We start from the raw sequence: 19,006 nt of genomic DNA, 5'->3' as shown, positions 1-19,006 counted from the left end.
TCTGGAGATTCCCCATCTCTCATTTATTCCCCAATCACACTGGAAGAGAACCCTCTTCTCTGCCCCTCTCCTTCCCTCTGGTGTTTGTAGGGTAGGGAAAAGATCTCCTGGGCTTTGTTGTGAAAATTTCTAAGTCTCAGGGTTAGACAAAGAAAAACTAAAGTCTCCAAGACAAAGAAAATAGGTTTATTGAGAGAGGAATCCTGTCTTACAATAAAGCCGGTCTCAGGTCTAGGACCCAAAGACCCCAAGCCTCAGAATCCACGAATATTTATACACAATAACTCCCGCAATTTAAACACAGCCCAAGTGGCACATGTCCAATAAGTCTGAAGTAGAGAGAAAGAAACTGTTAGTCTTTCATCATCCAAGTGACTAGGCTGTTGGATTTCATTTTTTTACTGGCCACCTAGGTGGAATCTACTGTGCTTGGGATGTGTGTGTGTGTGTGTGTGTTGTTGTTTTTTTTTTTTTTTTGTGGGGCAGTTGGGGTTAAGTGACTTGCCCAGGGTCACACAGCTAGTAAGTGTTAAGTGTCTGAGGCTGGATTTGAACTCAGGTCCTCCTGACTCCAGGGCTGGTGCTCTATCTACTGCACCATCTAGCTGCCCTCAGTGCTGGGTTTTCAATGAGGAATCCATTGTGCTTGATTTTCATTAGGTTGGAAACATCTCAGATGATTGCAAGCCAAATAGATGAATGTCAGTTAGATGGTTTCTAGACCAGATGGCCATATAGCATACTTCTTTCATTATTATTTGCTTAAGTTACTAAAGAATACCTAAACATGTTAAATCACAGTTTATAGTATATAAACTGATTATTACCATAGTTAAATCACTTATATCTAAGGGGTGGGGAAAATTTCACTCACAGCTTAATAATCCAAACCCCACTATACACTTTCATGTTAGTCCAGGATTGTCTTGGGGATGTGGTGGTTATAAGCCAGGGGCATCCTATAGATAGGTTATCGCCTGCTTCACATTTACACAGTGCATAAGATTTATGTAATATGCCTTGATATTTGGCCCATCCTTGGGGACTACCCAGTTGGTAAAGTCCCTGTTCCTATAACTTGTCCTTTCTTGTTTCTCTGTCTTTTCTAAGTATTTGCAGGTATTCATTGTAAATTTGGGTATTGTCCTATTTCCTTCTGAGGTAGGAAACCATAGTTGATTTAAGACCACCAACAGGATTATAGGACTGGCTACAAATTCCTACGGCATACTTTTAGGTTCTCTAGCTCCAGTGTAGGGCTTACAAGTTATTTGGAGGGAAAAGTCAGTGCTTGAGAGGCCTTTCTGAGAATAGTTCATAAACCTCCCCTGCAGAGAGTGTGTACTTGTGCTCGCATGTGCACATCACAGAACGCCAGCTCCAGCTGACTGAAAATACACAAAGCTGGCTTTCAGCCACTTGCTTTGGTAACTTTGATACAGTTCCCTCAGCCAGAGTATAATGAATGTATCGTTTTCATTCTGACGTTGATTCCAAATGGATGAGGAAAGTAATTTATCTGACTTTGAACCCTGTGATCTTCCCACCAGCTGCCCTGCTGCAGTGTGTGGAGGAGCGCCAGATTTGCCCTTCGCTGGCCGACTTCCAGTTTTCTAAGTGGGACAGTGACGCTCTTACCGAGGTATTAAGTCAACTTTTGGGGTAATTACCCTGGGTGAGTCCCAGAGCATGTATTGGTGGTTTGGTTGAATGTGCCCAATGTTCTCAGTGTCCAAGATTAGTTCAGTCAGATGGGAACCAAAACTCTGTGAAACTCATTCTTATTTAACCAGTTGTAGGGAAAATATTTCCTTTGGCGCATTTGCAGGAACAAAAGCCCGAAGGGTAACACAAACAGCCCTATGTTATTAGAAAATGAAATGGATTCTGGAATTTCTTTCTCATTATCCTTTCCCCTCTGCTTTATGGTGGTGAGGTGGCCCTACTTAAGTGAAGCTTTAGTAGGATTAAGTCCGTTGATGATTATCCCAATAGCCTCTGTGTTCTGAGGCTGCTCTGTAAGCTTCAGGAATTTCCTGCTCTTTGAGGTTGTGTCCCTTGGCACAGAGTTTCCTGAGAAATCATGATGTGTAAAGCTTTCCTCTGTTTATTTTTAGCTTGGCCCCTTTAGCCTCCTCATTAAAATTAAGAAAACAAATGGTCTCCATGGAGAATTGTTTTCCCTAAAACATGTAGTTTGTGGCTTTGAATTCCTGTTTCATGTTCTACATTATGTGCCTGGCAACAGTACAGCTCCATTCTGTATTGTGTCTTATAAACTTCCTCAGCTCTTTATTTATGGCAAGAATGCTGGGCTTGGAAGTAGGGGTGGGATAGTTGTACGAAGAGAACAACGGAATAATTAAGATATGGAGGTAAAGAACAGGATTTTTCACTGAAATTTGAAAATCAGAAGATGCAGTGAAGTCTGTTGAATAAATAATTACCAGTTCAGTGAGATAAGGTCACTCAATTTGAGTTTTTTTTCCTTCTCATTTTATTATTTTTTAAATCTCAATTACGTGAAAAAAATTTTTTTACATTCATTTAAAACAATATTGTTCTAAATTCTCTTTTTCTCCTCTCCCTCTTTCTTGAGAAAGCCAGCAATTTGATATAGATTATACATATGCAGCAGTCATGCAAAACATATTGCCATATTAGTCATGTTGCAAAAAAAACCCCAGACCTCGCCCCCCCCCCAAAAAGGAAAAATTAAGAAAGTTTAAAAAGTATGCTTTTAGCTGCACCCAGATTCCATCATTTCTTGCTCTAGATGTGGAGAGCATTTTTCATCATAAATCCTTTGGAATTCTCTTGGATTGTTGTATTGTTGAGAATAGCCCAAAGTCATTCACAGTTGATACAATATTGCTGTTACTGTATATAGAATTCTTCTGATTCTGCTCACTTCACTTTGTGTCAGTTCATATAAGCCATCCCAGGTTTTTCTGAAAGCATCCTACTCATAATTACTGTGTATTCCATCATAATTATATACCACCACTTGTTTAGCCACTCCCCAGCTGATGGGCATCCCCTCAATTTACAATTCTTTGTCACCACAAAAAGAGCTGCTATAAATATTTTTGTGTATAATTTGCATTTCCCTAATTAGTAGTAGAGCATTTCTATCAGGGGTTCTTAACCAAGGATCCACAGACCTTTTGGGGGGTCTATGGATAGATTCTTTTTGGATGCTATAAACTTGGATATGGGAAACTATTGCATATTTATTTTCACTGTTTTCATCTTTTACTGAAATTACCATTTCCTTTCATTATGAATTAAGAAGCAACAAAACACAGAGATTTCTGTGTTTCTATTCTGAGAAGAGATTCACGAGCTTCACCAGACTGCCAAAGGGGTCCATGATAGAAAAAAAGGTTAACAATTCCAAGTATTGATATATTTTTTCTGTTCTTTGTAGTCTCTGTCAGTGCTGGTGGACAAGTTTAAGAAGAGTGATCAGGTATTTGATGTTAATTCTGAGATTGAAGATAGTGATGGTGAGGAGTGTGCTGGTGTGCCTGTGGAAGATGACTTTGATGCAGACATGCTTGATCAAACAGCAGGAGGGGATCATGAGTTCAGAAGTTGCCAGAAGTCTTCTGAATTCCAAAATACCAGGTAAAATAAAAGGAAAAAGCAGAATTTTGGAGCAAAGGAAATCTGTGTGTGTGTGTGTGTGAGCTCTTTGCATCAGTTTTTAGTAGATTTCCTTCGGGGATATTTGACTTAAGCTGTATTTTCATGGGAGATGGTATGCTAGATTCCAGATATTGGTGGTTTGGAATTTTTTTCCTTTCAATAAGACTCAGCATAGACTGGTAGGAAGTTGCCTTGAACTTTCTTCTCTAAAAGACATCACCATCCTTATAAATAACAACTCCTTCACATATTGTGAACATACAAAGCCTGTACTTGATTGAATGAGTCAAGCAGTTGTTGGGGAGGGAAAAAGGAATCCATAGGACATGTTTCACTAATCAGTCCTTTTAGTGGAGCCTCCAAAGCTAGAACATGGGTCAAGCTAGCTCAGAGATGGAAAGGACCCCAAAGGTCAGTCAGTTTGATCTCTGCCTCAAAATAGGAATCTCCTCTATAACATCCTTAACAAGTGGTCACATTAAAATCTGCTTAAATGTTTAGAAGCATGGGAAATTCTTATGTTTCCATTATGTGCTAGTTTGTATTATGATTTGTTAAGGGCTAAAATTCTAGCTAGTCTGTCTAAAATATCTAATGAGTCGCCAATAAATTATAAGCTTTAGCAAGAGTTAGACTTTTAAGCATTTATTAAGGAGAATAAGAATTTGGTAAAGAGAGAGAGAAAGGCCTAGATTCCTATCTATTAAAGGGAGAGCACATTTCTAGCTCCCCTCTCCACCAGCATCCTAAGGAAAAGAGCCGAGACTGAGCGCCAGTCTCTTCCTTCCTCCTCCCACTAGCCCGCGTCACTTCCTGACGCCAAAGAAAAGACTCCTTATCTTGCCCTCAAAGACCTTCGCTTCATGGGTGGAACTCTTCTACAGTAAGTCTCCAGCAGGTGGCGTCATTCCAATTGTTACAGTTTATTGCAGTAGCCTCCTGATTGGTCTCCCTGCCTCACTCTCCTTTCCAATCCATCCTCCACACAGTTGCCAAAGTGATTTTCTTAAAGTGTTATTCTGATCATGTTGCTCCCCTATAGAATAAACTCCAGTGACTCTCTATTATTTCTAACATAAAATATAAACTGTGGTATTTAAAGCCTTTTACATCTTGGCCCCAATTTGTCTTTCCAGCCTTATTATATATTATATATTAGTTCTTTTTGTGTGCAATATGGGACAGATAGACTGGATTTTTAAAAAATTGTTCCTCATGCATAACACTAAATCTCCTATCTGTACCTTTGTACCAATCATCCCCTATGCCTTCCTGCCCACCTCAGCTTTTTAGGGTCCCTGGACTCCTTTGAGACTCAGCTTAAGCAAAAATTATACATGAAGCCCTTCTCAGTCATACCCATCTATTAATGCCTTCCCATTATCTTGTATCTAGTCTGTATGTACCTACAGATGTATATGTTGTTCACCCTGATAGGATGTAAGCTCCTTGAGGACAAGGGACCATTTCATCTTTGTACTTGTATCCACATGCCTAATGTGGTACCTGGTGCATAGTAGATTCTTTTTTTTTTTTTTGTAAGGCAGTTGGGGTTAAGTAACTTGCCCAGGGTCACACAGCTAGTAAGTGTTAAGTGTCTGAGGCCGGTCCTCCTGAATTCAGGGCCGGTGCTCTATCCACTTCGCCACCTAGCTGCCCCTGCATATTAGATTCTTAATAAATACTTGGCTGATTAGTTGAGTAGAAATGGAGGGAGAACACAGGGTTCAGACTCTAGGGACTGTATAAGGAAGGACATGAAGGGGGAGCAGGGCTGGCATTCTGGTATGATAATGAGGGTTACAGAGCCTGGAGGTTAGAATTCGGGTAACAAAGCAGGTTCTGGGTGGGGTGGGAGGAGGAGGAGGGGGGAGGCGGTAGCTGAGAACAGTAAATTGTGATCAGAGAGGAGAATTAATTCTAGGGGTTGGGGGTCTTGGAATAAATCCAAGTTAACCAAGTCCTTACTATCCTTTAAGTTTGGTCCTTGGTGAAACTGTTTTTAGGGTCAGTGACAGTTCCCACTTAGTTCAGGTGATGGTTATAGTGTTAATGAGTCTACAGCCTTAGGTTTGATTCCTTTACTGACCAATTTTTAAAAAATTTAAATGTTTTTCAGTTAGCAAATCTATTTACTTTCCCTCCCACTTCTCCTTTGTTGGGGAAAAAAAAAGAAAAGAAAAACAAAACCCTTATAACAAATATTCATAGTCAAGCAAAACAAATTCCTAAATTGTTTATGTCCAATATATGTTTCAATCTCACCCTGAATCCTTAACCTCTTTTGTTTCATCATGGTTAGTCATTGCATTGATCATAGTTCTTAGATGTTTCAAAGTTGCTTATCTTAAAATGTTGTTAGTATATAAATTGTTCTCCTGGTTCTGCTCAGTACACTTTTCATCAGTTCATACAAATCTTCCCTGGTTTCTCTGAAACTGTCCCCTTCGTCCTTTCTTAGAACACAATAGTATTACATTACAAGCATATATTATAATTTGTTCAGCCATTAGTTTCCAGTGCTTTGCTGTTACAAAAAAAAAAGCCATTGTAAATATTTTTGTACCTATGGTTCCTTTTCCCCTTTCTTTGGTCTCTTTGGAATATAGACCTAGTAGTGGTAGCCAACCACATATTTTGACTTCATTTCATAGCCAACTCAGGGGTTTAGGAACATTTGGTGTCTCTGCTACATGCAGGCAGCACCTTTCTCCTCCAACTTTGTCTTATCTGCACCTTACTTGGTAGAAGCAAGATTTCTATAGGGGAACAGACTTCCTCAGGGAAGTAAACTTTATAACCTTGGGTAATGCGTGCAATGAAGCTAAGCCTTTTTGTCCAATATTTTGCCATAGAATCTCCAAATGTTAAAGAGGGACTTTAGGGATCATCTAATTTAACCCTCCTGAATGAGGCATCTGAGGTCCACAGCCTACCTCACAGGGTTTTTGAGGAAAATGCTTTGTAGCTATAGGCATATGGATTAGATAATTACATTTACATAGCAATTTATGGTTTTGAAAGCACTTTGATGCTGCTTCAAAGGATGTAGTAGTATCTGAGGATCCTGTTTTTCTTGCAGAAAAACAACTATAGAAGAGCAAAAGCAATTTAATTTAAATGAAAATTTGAGAGGGCAGGTTCAGATTGATTTGTTTTAGAGAAATAAACTACTCCCATTCATCTTCTTTTCAAATTAAAATAGAAATTATATTAAAAAGAGAAAACAACTAAACCTTTAAATAATGAAACCACCTTACATTTGGACACATTGAATTTCTAATTGGGTAGACCCGAAATTCTGGTTAATGGTCCTGTTGGCTTTGGGAAGCACTTTACCAGCTTTTTGTTTCAAACTTCAAAGGGCATTTTTTTTTTTTTTTGCGGGGCAGTGGGGGTTAAGTGACTTGCCCAGGGTCACACAGCTAGTAAGTGTCAAGTGTCTGAGGCCGGATTTGAACTCAGGTACTCCTGAATCCAGGGCCGGTGCTTTATCCACTGCGCCACCTAGCCGCCCCCCAAAGGGCATTTTTGAATGTAATTTCCATGTAATTTTAAAGACTGCCGGTATTTGAAAAGCCAATTGTAGCTTGTATTAATTTACTTTAAGATCTTATTAACATATACAACTGCCAGTGGGAGAAGAATTGCTTAGACACTCAAAAGCTGCCTGAGAAAGTAGCACTATCTCACTTTAGTGCATCTGAAAGTACATCTCTAGGCACTTGCCTTGTGCCTGATGAAATTAAGCCCAGGAATCAGAGGTCTTTTTCATACTTGGTGGGGATATGTTTAATTACTGACACCTTAGGAAATAGGATGTAAACACTTGTTTCAGTCAACTGAGCTCTTTTTCTCTCTGATTAAAAAATATATAAATAGAAACTGCTAAAGTTTTTATTAACCACAGGCAAAAAAATCCCATTGCAATGAGTATCATTATAAAGAGGTTTATATGTGAGAAAACTGTTTCTGAGTGAGTCCTTGTATTGGTTCACAGCAATTGTGCTATGTGGAACTAGGTACAACATATTTTATACAAAGAAAAAATTTTAACAAAATTAAAAACTTTTACAATGACCTCAGAGCTAATTAAACCCAGTCCTTTCATTTTATAGAGAACTGAGACCCCAAGAAATGAAATGACATCCAAGGTCACACCTTGGGATTATGACCTTGATCTCCTGGTTTCTAGTTTAGGGCTTTCTCCAATTTGCTGCCATTCTGTGCAAGAAGTGCTTTCTTTGGTTTCAGTCCATATGATGCCATATTCTGTATTAAATTTTACTTAATTTACTGTGCAGATAACACTCTGTAACAAAAGAACTTTATATTTGTGCTGTTTGAAGACTGGGGAAAAGACAACAAAATCATGACAATTTTTGATCTAGAAAGGATCATTAATCTGTTCTCCTCCTTATTTTATGGATGAGAAAACTGAGGCCTGTCTAAGGACAGAACTCATCAGAGGCCCAGTCCAGCGATTTTGACACTGGAACATGTTGTTTCTACTGAGCCGTTCTTTTATCTTCTCATCAAGTAGCAATCCAAGTAGTGAATACTCTTGACCCTTTCTAACCCTTCTTTTTTTAAACATCTCAAAAAAATGTGAGAAAAACACACTTTTATTCCAAACCTACTAAGACCAAAAAAAAAAAATCAAACCAGTTTTGTAAGCTTGCCAGAGAAAGGGTTGGCATGACATATACTTCCATCTTCACCTTGATCTTGTAGGGAGAGGGTTGAATCAAATCAATTCATCAAATTTCTATTAAGGATCTGCTTGGTGTAGAACACTGTGCTGGGCCTGAGAAAGGAGAGAGTTTAGATGAGATATAGTCAGTGCCCTGAAGGAGCTGAGTGTGGGGATAAAGCACATACTTGGATACCTCTAATATATGATAAATACAAGTCCATTAGAAAGAGGCAAAACAGTGCTGTGTGTGTGGGTCAATTGTAGGCCCTGTAGATTGGGACTGTGATTTATAGAAACATTTATTTTAACAAAATTCCACCAGCAAAATAATTTGAATGCCCCCTAGAAATGACATAAACAGATTTTATCTGTATAGTCCACATATTAATAGCATTGTTTCTCCAAAATTGCTTCTTTGTCACGTTAACCTTTAGGTGGCAGCAGAGTAGCATACTTCCAACATGCTTTGAGACCCTTGTTTTGAGCCCAACTCATTTATGGTCTCATATATCTTTATTTCAGTACACTGAATAGGTGGGGTCAAAGATCTTTCCTGAATAGCTGTCCATTCAGTTATTTCACAAGGGCCAGGGAGCAAAGCTGAAGGGAGTGATGAGCAAGGCATGCTGGGCAATTGATTGTGATGGATAAAGATGTGAGCTAGACTGTTATCTTCCCCACCTTTACTAGGGACTGTGTCAGTTTGCTATAGAGACTATCTAGTTGCATGAAAGCAAGGCATGAGCACAACAGATGTGGATATTTTGAAGTGTAGAAGTATCTTACTGTATATCAGAAGTAGTTTTGTTTCGTGTAAAGGACCTCATGGCTGAAAGTCAGGAGACCTGGTCCTGCCATTAACTGACTACCTTTATGATCTTCAACCAAGTCATTTAATATTTCTGGGCACTTAATTTCTTCATTTGTAAATAGAGGGAATGGATAAGGTGATTGCTAAGATTCCTTCCCATTTTAAAATTAATTGATTTTGTAACCCCCCTATGCAACTTTAAGCAAATCACTTAAGCATTCTCAGTTTATGTTGTGCATTATACTTCTTTTTTTTTTTTTTTTGGTTTATTTGGGCAGGGCAGTGAGGGTTAAGTGACTTGTCCAGGGTCACACAGCTAGTGTCAAGTGTCTGAGGCTGGATTTGAACTCAGCACCTCCCAAATCCAAGGCTGGTGCTTTATCCACTGCGCCACCTAGCTGCCCCCAGTGCATTATACTTCTAAAGTAATTTTATATGTCCATCATTCTATTTGCTCTGTCTGCCTAGCTCCCAGAGTTGTTATGAGGATAGAATCAGAGAGAAAACAAATACAAGATACTTTACAACATTATAGGTACGATACAAATGAAGAATATTTTTAGTACTAATGAGGGAATTTTATTTTAGGAATTGTCCTTTTGTGGTAAAGAAGCATATGTGTGGAATCATCTGTAAATAGACTAATAAACTGAAGCTTACACACAGATTTTGATTTATTGTGTGTTACAGGCAAGAGGTGATTTCCCTTGGGGATGGAGACATTGGGACCATGTGCCTCCACTTATCCATGAAGCCTGGAGAATATTCCTATTTCAGTCCCAGAACCATGTCTATGTGGGCTGGTCCTGACCACTGGTGCTTCAAACCCCATCGCAAACGTATGTATTTATAGAAGTGGTATTAAGGAAGACGACAGTCTGCAACTTTCTTTTAGCAGGGCTGACAAGCCCTCCATTTCAAGTGAGGAAAGGAAAGGAAGGTCATCATGGCTTTTTGGTATGTCCTAGGATACTATCTTAGTCCTCTGTTTGAAGGAATAGTTGGGCTACAAGTGAGATTGAGAGTAAATTAGGACTAAGGCTGTTTTTTTCATTCTCATTTTATCCCAGAAGGGTAGAAGCTAATAATTTACATTCTTTAGTTGTGTTTAGTTGCAAGGCAAATTGTCCCTCAAAATATACATTTAGAACTCAAATAACTTTGAGAAAGTCTGCTTTTCCTGACATTACCATGATATTAAGATGTATATGATTTTTTTGATATCAATAGAATGATAAATCCTGAGTAAGGAACAAGTATCAATCCATCTAACATTTTAGTTTGCACTATTTAGGTCCCTAAAAAACTAAATAAGACAATATTGTCTTGTCTTATGTGTTCATGGCTACAGAAGACCCTACTTCTCAACAAGAAAAAAAAAAGAAGACTACAAAGAAAGTATTTGAAATCAACTTTGAGGAAGAGATTGACTTTAATGCACATTTCCGAAAAACTAGGGTTTGTATTGAATTTATTATAAGCTGTGCTTTTTTACCTCCCTTTGAGTGTTCTTTCTTGTTCGTTTGGATATGAAGTTAGTTTGTTTGTTTGTTTACCATGTTAGCCAAATAAATCCACTTTTTAAAAGAAGTAAAATGGTAGCTTTATCAATCTGATTCCTGTGTATAGGGGAGAGTAGTGATAGTCAGGAGTGAAGGGCAGAGGGAACTAGGTAATGGTTGAGAAGTAGTGCAAAGAGTGTAGTTTTGTAACAATTAATTTCTTCTTAATTAATTTTTTAATATCTGGGGAGTTTCACTGTAGTCTTGGGCTCTCTACAACTTGGCTTCTTTCATTTCTGTGTTCTCTTAATGGGGGAAAAATAATCTTCTAGTCACTGTCGTTAAAGATTCTTGAAAATTTATTTCTCATCACCAGGCTGCTACCACGCTGGCCAAGTCAACTCTGGATAACCAGAGTAAGAAAGCCACCACCCTTCCTGCTGATTTCCATTATGAGATAGAGAATATCGTCCAACTGAACCTGAAACCAGGGAACAAGGTGAGGCTGCTCTGCAGGCAGCTCAGGACAGGGCTTGCATACATAAAGATTTCTAAAAGCTTCCCTCACAACAGCCTAAGTATGGTGAGCTCTATTTGGCATCAAGAAACTGGCCCCAGAGAGACCCAGTGACTTAGTGCTTATGATCACACAGCTTGGAAGGAGCTATACCAGAGCTTGAGTCCAGGTCTCCTGATCCCCATATTCTGCATGGTTTTTCCCCCATTACACAGTTTTGCCTCTGAGTCTTTCAGGCCTATTAGTGATAAGTTGGAAGTAAGTATTAACAAGTCTTTGTGATTGAAGTGAGAAGATTTGGAAGGGCTGATTCAAGGACTCACAGAATGGAGCCCCTACAGAGGACACTCGGCAACTTAACCCCAGAAATCTGGGGCTTTGGGGGGTATCAGAGCACATCTCTGTCCCTACCAAAGGTAGCTTTATACTTCTTTCTGCAAGACCCTTGGTAATTCTCCACTATCCCAGCTTCTGTCTCTTGGACTGGGAAAATTCACTCTCAGGTATCTCATCTCTGTCCAGTGTTCAGAGAAAGGAAAAGGAAAGGCACAGGTGTCCAGAAGCACTCTTTGAGCCCTGTAGACAAACATATGGCTGCTTCTGCCTCCAGGCAAGGAGGGGGAGAACACTCAAGGTTTTGGGGAGAAAGGAGGAAAAGAAAGATGAGATAGACCATATCTGGAGCATTATATTTGGTTGGGAATGTAACTTTTTTTTTTTAGTGAGGCAGTTGGGGTTAAGTGACTTGCCCAGGGTCACACAGCTAGTAAGTGTTAAGTGTCTGAAGCCGGATTTGAACTCAGGTACTCCTGACTCCAGGGCCAGTGCTCTATCCATGGGATGTAACATTTTAACAGAGAAATTGACAGATTAGCTTTTCAGAGAATGGTGTCCAGAATCATGAAATATCTGGCAATTATGTCACAAGAGGAACATTTGAAAAAAAATGGTGATATTTTGCCTGGAGAATGGAAACAGACAGAACTACTATCTTCAAAACTAAGAATGGATTTGTTCTGATTTGCGCTGGAGGACAAGACTGAGGCTAATTAGTGAAAGTAGAGTTAGAGGAAATCAGATTTGTTTAGTCTTGGTAGAAGGATGAATTTTTTAGCTATTAGAACTGTCCCACAATGAAACGGTCTACCTCGAGGTACTAAGTTCTTTGTCCCTGGAATAGAAGCTGGGAATGGAAGGGATTTCTGCATTGGGAGGAAGGTTGAAGTAGATCACAAGACAGAGAGAGGTACAGTGAGCCCTAGGAGTCATATTAACTCCCTCATCTTGCAGATAGGAAAGTTGAGGCCCAGAAAGGTAAGTGACTTGCTTACAGCTCTACGGGGAGTGGGTAGCTGGACACTCTTCAACACCCCCTGATTCTAAACTCATGCTCTTTTCACCACACCATGACTACCCCTTGGATGACCTCTCAGGTCCATTCTAACTTCCAAGAGTTTGTGATTCTGTGCTTCTAGGGAGAAAAGGATGTTGGTGTCTGAATTTATCTCCTTTTGTCTTGTAGTTTTAGCTCCTCTTTTGGAAACTGCTTTCTCTACTTGCTATTCTGATCTCTATTTGGTAGTTAAGGAAGGTGACCTCACAGAGTGCTGCTTCGGAACAGGATGATGAGATCGAAGAGTATGATTACAACAACCCTAATGATACCTCTGAATTTTGCCCTGCAGTGCCGGTAAGGAGGGATGGAGAGGGGAGAGGAGAGGAACTTGATTTTTCTTTTCTGCCAGGGAGGAGGGAAGGTTTCCTCTACTTGCCTCGTGCTCTCCCCTTTGCCTGGCATTAGTGGTGGTGTCCAGCTAACAGCCCCAGTTAAGGGCACATTGTGTATGTGGAAGGTGTGCACTGCTCGTCAGCAGAGAAAAACTGAGAGCACCCTTAGGAAGAGACTGAGCTATTATAATAAGAAACCTGGGGTCCTCTAGGGACACCTTGTTTCCTCCATCACACTGAAGGTAGGAGCTGTATCTTTTCTCTCAGGCCTGGGGCTCTCTGAGATTAGCATTGTGCGTTATCCCTCCCATATGACTGAGGGTTTCCCCTGACCAGGAGTCATCCCTCCTCTATCAAAGTTAGAGCACCTTCTCACCAAGGCTCCCTCCTCCTCCAGACCCAGAGCTTCCCCAGAGGGCAGGGACTGTGTCTGCTTCTAGTCATTCTTGTTTTAAGACATTTGTATGAAAGAGTAGTCCATTTAGTCCACAGAATCAATGCTGAGCAACTACTACCTCCAGCAAAGCTTCTTAAACTGTGGGTCGTGACCCTACATGGGATTGTGTAACTGAATGTGGGGGTCGTGAAAAATTTGGCAACGGTAAAAGGTTATGTATATCTATTTTATATATCTTTATATATGGGGTCATGTAAAATTTTCTTGGGTAAAAAGGGGTCACAAGTGGAAAAAGGTTAAGAAGCCCTGGCCTACAAGATACTTCTAGGTGCTATAGGAGAGACAAAGACATAAGACATTCTTGCTATTGAGGAATTTACAGCATTGGGGGTGGTGAGGTCCATGAGGAGGAAATGGAAATTTGTGACAGAAGGTAGGAATGATAAGTAGCAGAAGCAGAGGAATGTGATCTGGAGGGTTTCTACTCCTGCAATGGGGAATGGGAGTGGGAATGATCACTCTCCCTAGTTATTTTTCTCTCTCTCTCAGAGGTTTTATTTTTTCATCTTGTAAAATCTTATAGATCATTAATCTTATAACATCTTGATCAGATATCAAGCTAAGAGAACCTTTGGAAGGTTGTTTTTGGTTTGTTTTGTTTCTTTTGGTGAACTTAACAGCTGGATCTGATCAAGGCATGCATTTTGTGTTTTATTTGTGCTTCAGTTATGCTTATTGAACAAATAATAGGACTATATAGCTCAAGTAGGCATCAAAGAAATCAGTTGGTATTTGTGGCCATTTACTTCCTTTCTGCATGTAGCTCTAAACTCTTTGGAGGTATTAAAATAGGATAGGCACCTGTTTGTCTGGGGTGGGTTAGGTTCAGTTTGTGGGTATAAATGGCAGTCCCTTCCAGTTTTGGAATCCATAAAACATAAGACCTTCTGTGTCAGTTGTTTTGCATGCCTCTTTTAAGCCTAACGCCACTTTGTACACAACTTGAGTAGCTATTTTTCTTTGCCTAGGCTGCTGACAGTGATGATGATGATGGCCCTGATGGATTATTTGTAGGAGCAAATGGGACTCAATTTGATTTTACAATTAATCCCAACATCGGATTTGGAAATTCACAGGAAAATGAAAATGAAAATGATGCTGATGTAAATGGATTGGATAATCCGATATATGGGGAGTTAAAATTAGTAGCTGAGCCACAGAAGGTAAGACTTAAACATTTAACATGTAGGTACAATATTGATGGCTTGGTATTAATTTATTTACTCTCCAAATTCCAAACCAAATAGAGCTGTAAGATTGACTATTTCCCCCATTATTTATCTTTTGTTCACTGAGTGGCTGAGTGAGGAATGCCAAATCTTGGGGAATCCTGGTGGGTGAAGGAGGAACCTTTTATTTACTTTAGTTTTAGCTGTTGATAAGTAGACATGAAGTGGAACTGACTAGTTCTTTAAGGGAGCTATGAGTAATACACCTAGCTAGAGAAATAGCTTGTCCTACCGGGTATATTGATTGGGGTTGATGTTCATAGAGCAAGTCTGGGTTATATTCTGCATTATTAAGTCAAGAGTCAACAAACAAAAAGTTCACCAGACATCACTTTCTTAGGTTTACTTGGGGATTTTTGACCAGACTAGGATTCTAGGTAACCATGGACGTGGCTGTAAAAGAAAATGGGTTTGAAGTCAGAGACCAAAACTGTGCACTCCTAATATCCAAAGCAAGACCTATAATTCCATCATTAAAACTTAACACATGCTAGTGTGGCACTTTTTCATGCATCTTGGCATTTCTACAGTGGCCTGATGAAAATCATGACATGTTCTTCTGTCTTCTTCCTACTTATAACTTGTCTGTTTTAGGTGAATAAAATTGAAATTCATTATGCCAAGACTGCCAAAAAGATGGACATGAAGAGATTAAAGCAGAGCATGTGGAATCTGCTGACGGAGGGCCAGGAGGAAAAAGTGGTTGCGGAGGTAACTTGTCTTTCCTTAGTTGTGATTTGTGTCTTAGAAGAATAGATCCTGGTCTACTCTTAGGTCTTGGCCTCTTGACTTTTTTGAGCTTCAGTGTTCTCCTGTATAAATTGAAGGGATTCTACTGAATGCTCTCAGGTCCCTTCTAGTTCTAAACCTATAATCCCATGAAACAAAACTGTCAGCTTTTTGTTATTGTTGCAAAGGAGCCTAGCAGCATCTTTGTTGCTTTAAAGATAACTGGATCCAACCTTTCTCTTACCTGTGATTATCCTGATAGTGGGCATCTGTAATGATCACTTCTCGGACGACTACTGCTAGGTAAATATAAATGTCAAATTCTAGACATGAGCAGCTGATATTCAGAGTTGTTGATTTATTAACTGATTCACCCAGTAATCACTATTCTTTGCGTTCACTCACTGAGCTAGTTGTAAAACCACCTGTCTAATTATCTTGCCCATGTCTCTCCATATTTTTTATAATCCTGGATAAGAGACTTCGGTAAAATCCTATTATACTAAGTCTACAGCACTCTCTCTGATCTTCTAGTCAAGGTGCCCTTTCAAAAAAGGAAATGAGGTTAGATTGGTTTGATCTTTTTAAAAAGTACGTTTTTCTTGATATCTTTTGTTTTTACTTCATCTACATTTCCCATTATATCCATCTTCTCTCTCTCCCCCAGAGATTCTTTTTGATAAAGAAGTAAAAGGAAATAAAATTCTAGGCAGCTAGTTAGCAAAACTAACCAGAACATCCAAAAAGTCTGACATAAGCAGTGTTCTATAATCCACGGTCCTTCACCTCTGCAAAAAAGCAGAGGAAAGTGGCAATGGCCTATTCCTGACGAAGCCGTGATAACTTCTCTTGATCCTTGTTTCCTTTTCTAAAAGTATTCCAAAATTATTCTCTTAATAATGTGTTCTATAATTTTTCAGGAGCAGAAATTAAATTCATGACTCATTATTTGCAAACTCCACCCTCTTCCTTTTTTGAAAATTAGGATGACATTTGGCCTTTTTTTCGTCCTGCAGCCTGTTTCCCATTGTCTCTTGTCTTGCAGAGGACGGCAACAGCTTAGCAATCACATCAGCAATCACAGTTCTTTCAGTTCTCTAGGACAGAGTTAGTCCAGACCTGGTGACTTGAACCCATAGAAAGCAGCTACACACTGACTGACTTGTCTTCTCAGTCTAACTGATTTCAGATTTTTACACCTTGCTAACCATTTTGGTTCTTTACTTCCCAACCCAAAGCTATTCTCCTTGGAGGAGAAAACATAAGCAGAATCAAAGAGTTGAAATTCAGCTTTCTTCTTCTGTTATTACCATCCCCTCCCCCTAGAATAGCAGGCTCAGTTTATCTTTTGCTGCTAAGAAAGCCAACCCACTTTCCCCCTCAATGCCCATCTTTAACTCCTTTTTCCTTTATAAAACCAGAATGAAACTGAGCCAAAAGGGAACTTGGACATGGTACCAGATGAGAAGATTTTCAGTGATCTCACAAAGGACCTTGTAAAGAAGTAAGTATCAGAGTTTCTAGTTGGAGGGCAGCTGAAGCCCACAGTCAGGCTAACTGTTAGGGTTAACATTGTTATGGACTGATAAAGTGCTTCTTTGTTCTCACCTTTTACAAAGCTTAGGGCACAAGTGTTCCAGCTTATTCCTTAATTGAAAACAGTAACTGACCGATCATGTGACAGGACAAAGGAGCTAATTATTCACACTGATTGTCACATGATCTAAAAGCAGTCTGCTTTTTGTCCCAATTGTGTTACTCACCAGTTTTGGCTCTACACTGGCATATTGGTTGACATGAGCCCAAACCAGTAACTTGAGAAGTTATTCCATGCCAAGGGCTAGAATAGAACCAAGGGTTTGGGATTTCTTAATAAGAAACTGGAATAACCTGCTTTTGTTACAAACATTTAAAATATTTGTTTCTTACTGGTTCATTCTTTGTTTATATGTATTATTCATGCTTAATGAAAGAGACTTTGTTCTTAGCACCTACATCAGATATTACCATTTCCACCCCTTTGTTTTACAGCCTGCCTCCTCTGATGGCTCAGAACCTTTCTGTACCTCTGGCGTTTGCCTGTCTCCTACATTTAGCTAATGAAAAGGTAGGTAAATGATTTGGTAAGCACAGTGTCACTGGATAACAAGAGCATCCCATTTAAACTTCTTTCCCAAACAGACAAATTTTTCCTGGTTTTCTCAGATTACAGTATAGAAGTTACCAAAATAGAATCTAATTATGAACAGCCATGAAAACATCCAAGAAGAATCCTAAAAATTAAGACTATGGATGTGGTGTTGTGGTTAGTTGGTTAACTGACCCAAAGAAAAATCTTTTCTATGGCTAGCAAGTAACTCTGAAAAACTAAAGTTTCTGACCCTAAAGCCAAGACACAAAAACTAGAAAGGGCCTTGGAATTCATCTGGGTCAGCCATGGGGATAATATCAAGGAAAGGAGAGAGAAGACAGAGGAAATGAGAAGTAGCAACGGGTGGCATGAAATAGAGCCATTGATGGTAGTGGGGAAGAATAGTGGTGATCAGAAGAAAGAGGACAGAGTAAACAATATCAATTAGACTAGAGCAGTAGTCTGGGGACTTCAATAAGAGATCAAGACAAATCCTGGCAATTTCAGTGACCCTAAAGGGTCAATCATTTAACATTTTCTATATGCCCTTGATTGTGTTTTTGTGGATAATAGAGTGCTGTAGAACACTTGTTCATTCAGTCCTCCAGGCCTATGCTTTGATTGTCAGAACCAAAATGAAGACAGCACCTAGTACCCAGCTAAATGCTTAGCACAGGATGAAATTGGGTAATGTGCTTTCTGATTCCAAAGAAGAAGAGAGTTTAGTTGGTAGAAGCGAGTGCTGATTTTGGTTGACTGTTCATGAATTGGACAAAGGGGTTGGATGAGATGACTTCTTAGATCCTTTGTGACTATTAATTTCTCCCTTTGTTTTTGGGTAAGGGGTGTGGGGGAATATCATCAGTGGCCTATAAAGTGAGGAGATTGGACCAGATGGGCACCAAGATCACTACATTTGGCTTCTCTACATCTCTCAAGTAACCAATACTTTTAAAGAAAAATATTTTAAGAGATAATTTGTATTACACCCAAATTTCATTCTCTACTCTGCCATTTTTTATATAGAGGTGGTAAGTGGGGCAGGAATGAAACAGTGGGAGACACCAATGACCATTTCAGTAACACATACACATAGATCACAGCAAGGAAGTCAGATAACTGTACTTCTGAATTGGGGATCAGTTGCTCTCAGGATTAGCTCTTTGATATGAGAATAATCTGGTGTTTAAGCCACAGGCTATCTGCAAGACATTGACATCAATATGGCATCTTCTTTATGCTTTTTTATCTCATCCACTCCTTTATTCATGTTATGTTGTCCAACTGGCATAGCTTATAGAATTTCATGCACTACATGGGACATATTTTCAGTCTTGCCTCCAATAACCAGGGGTAGTACTATATGTTCTCAAATCTATCTTCAAAGGATATTTGTGCATTATATTTTACACCACAGAACAGGACACTCAAGATTCTTTTAGAGATTCCAACAGTCTTTATCCTTCATGCTGAGCTAGACATTTCTAACCCAATAAATTCTACTGAAATAATAATATTCCACTGATATGCCATTTCTGGGGTGTACTGATCTAGA

General features: G+C 39.4%; 1 protein-coding gene across 2 annotated transcripts in view; it reads left to right on the top strand.

Moving 5' to 3' along the window:
- The window catches only part of NCAPH (non-SMC condensin I complex subunit H), a 41,645-nt gene that overhangs the window by 17,348 nt on the left and 5,291 nt on the right, over positions 1-19,006 (top strand). Inside the window, exons 9-18 of one of the 2 annotated variants that reach the window (XM_043981308.1) lie at positions 1,551-1,642; positions 3,431-3,630; positions 9,849-9,997; positions 10,510-10,616; positions 11,037-11,159; positions 12,760-12,867; positions 14,439-14,525; positions 15,186-15,302; positions 16,742-16,824; positions 17,352-17,427. In XM_043981308.1, the coding sequence (XP_043837243.1) occupies positions 1,551-1,642; positions 3,431-3,630; positions 9,849-9,997; positions 10,510-10,616; positions 11,037-11,159; positions 12,760-12,867; positions 14,439-14,525; positions 15,186-15,302; positions 16,742-16,824; positions 17,352-17,427 (1,142 nt within the window). Of the gene's footprint in view, positions 1-1,550; positions 1,643-3,430; positions 3,631-9,848; positions 9,998-10,509; positions 10,617-11,036; positions 11,160-12,759; positions 12,868-14,330; positions 14,526-15,185; positions 15,303-16,741; positions 16,825-17,351; positions 17,428-19,006 lie in introns of both variants that reach the window. The other variant, XM_043981307.1, reaches the window with a different exon arrangement.

Source organism: Dromiciops gliroides, chromosome 2, assembly GCF_019393635.1.
Source record: "Dromiciops gliroides isolate mDroGli1 chromosome 2, mDroGli1.pri, whole genome shotgun sequence".
Classification (NCBI taxonomy): Eukaryota; Metazoa; Chordata; class Mammalia; order Microbiotheria; family Microbiotheriidae; genus Dromiciops; species Dromiciops gliroides.
The sequence above is the reverse complement of the archived record's forward strand: the minus strand, read 5'-3'. Positions and strand labels throughout refer to the sequence as shown.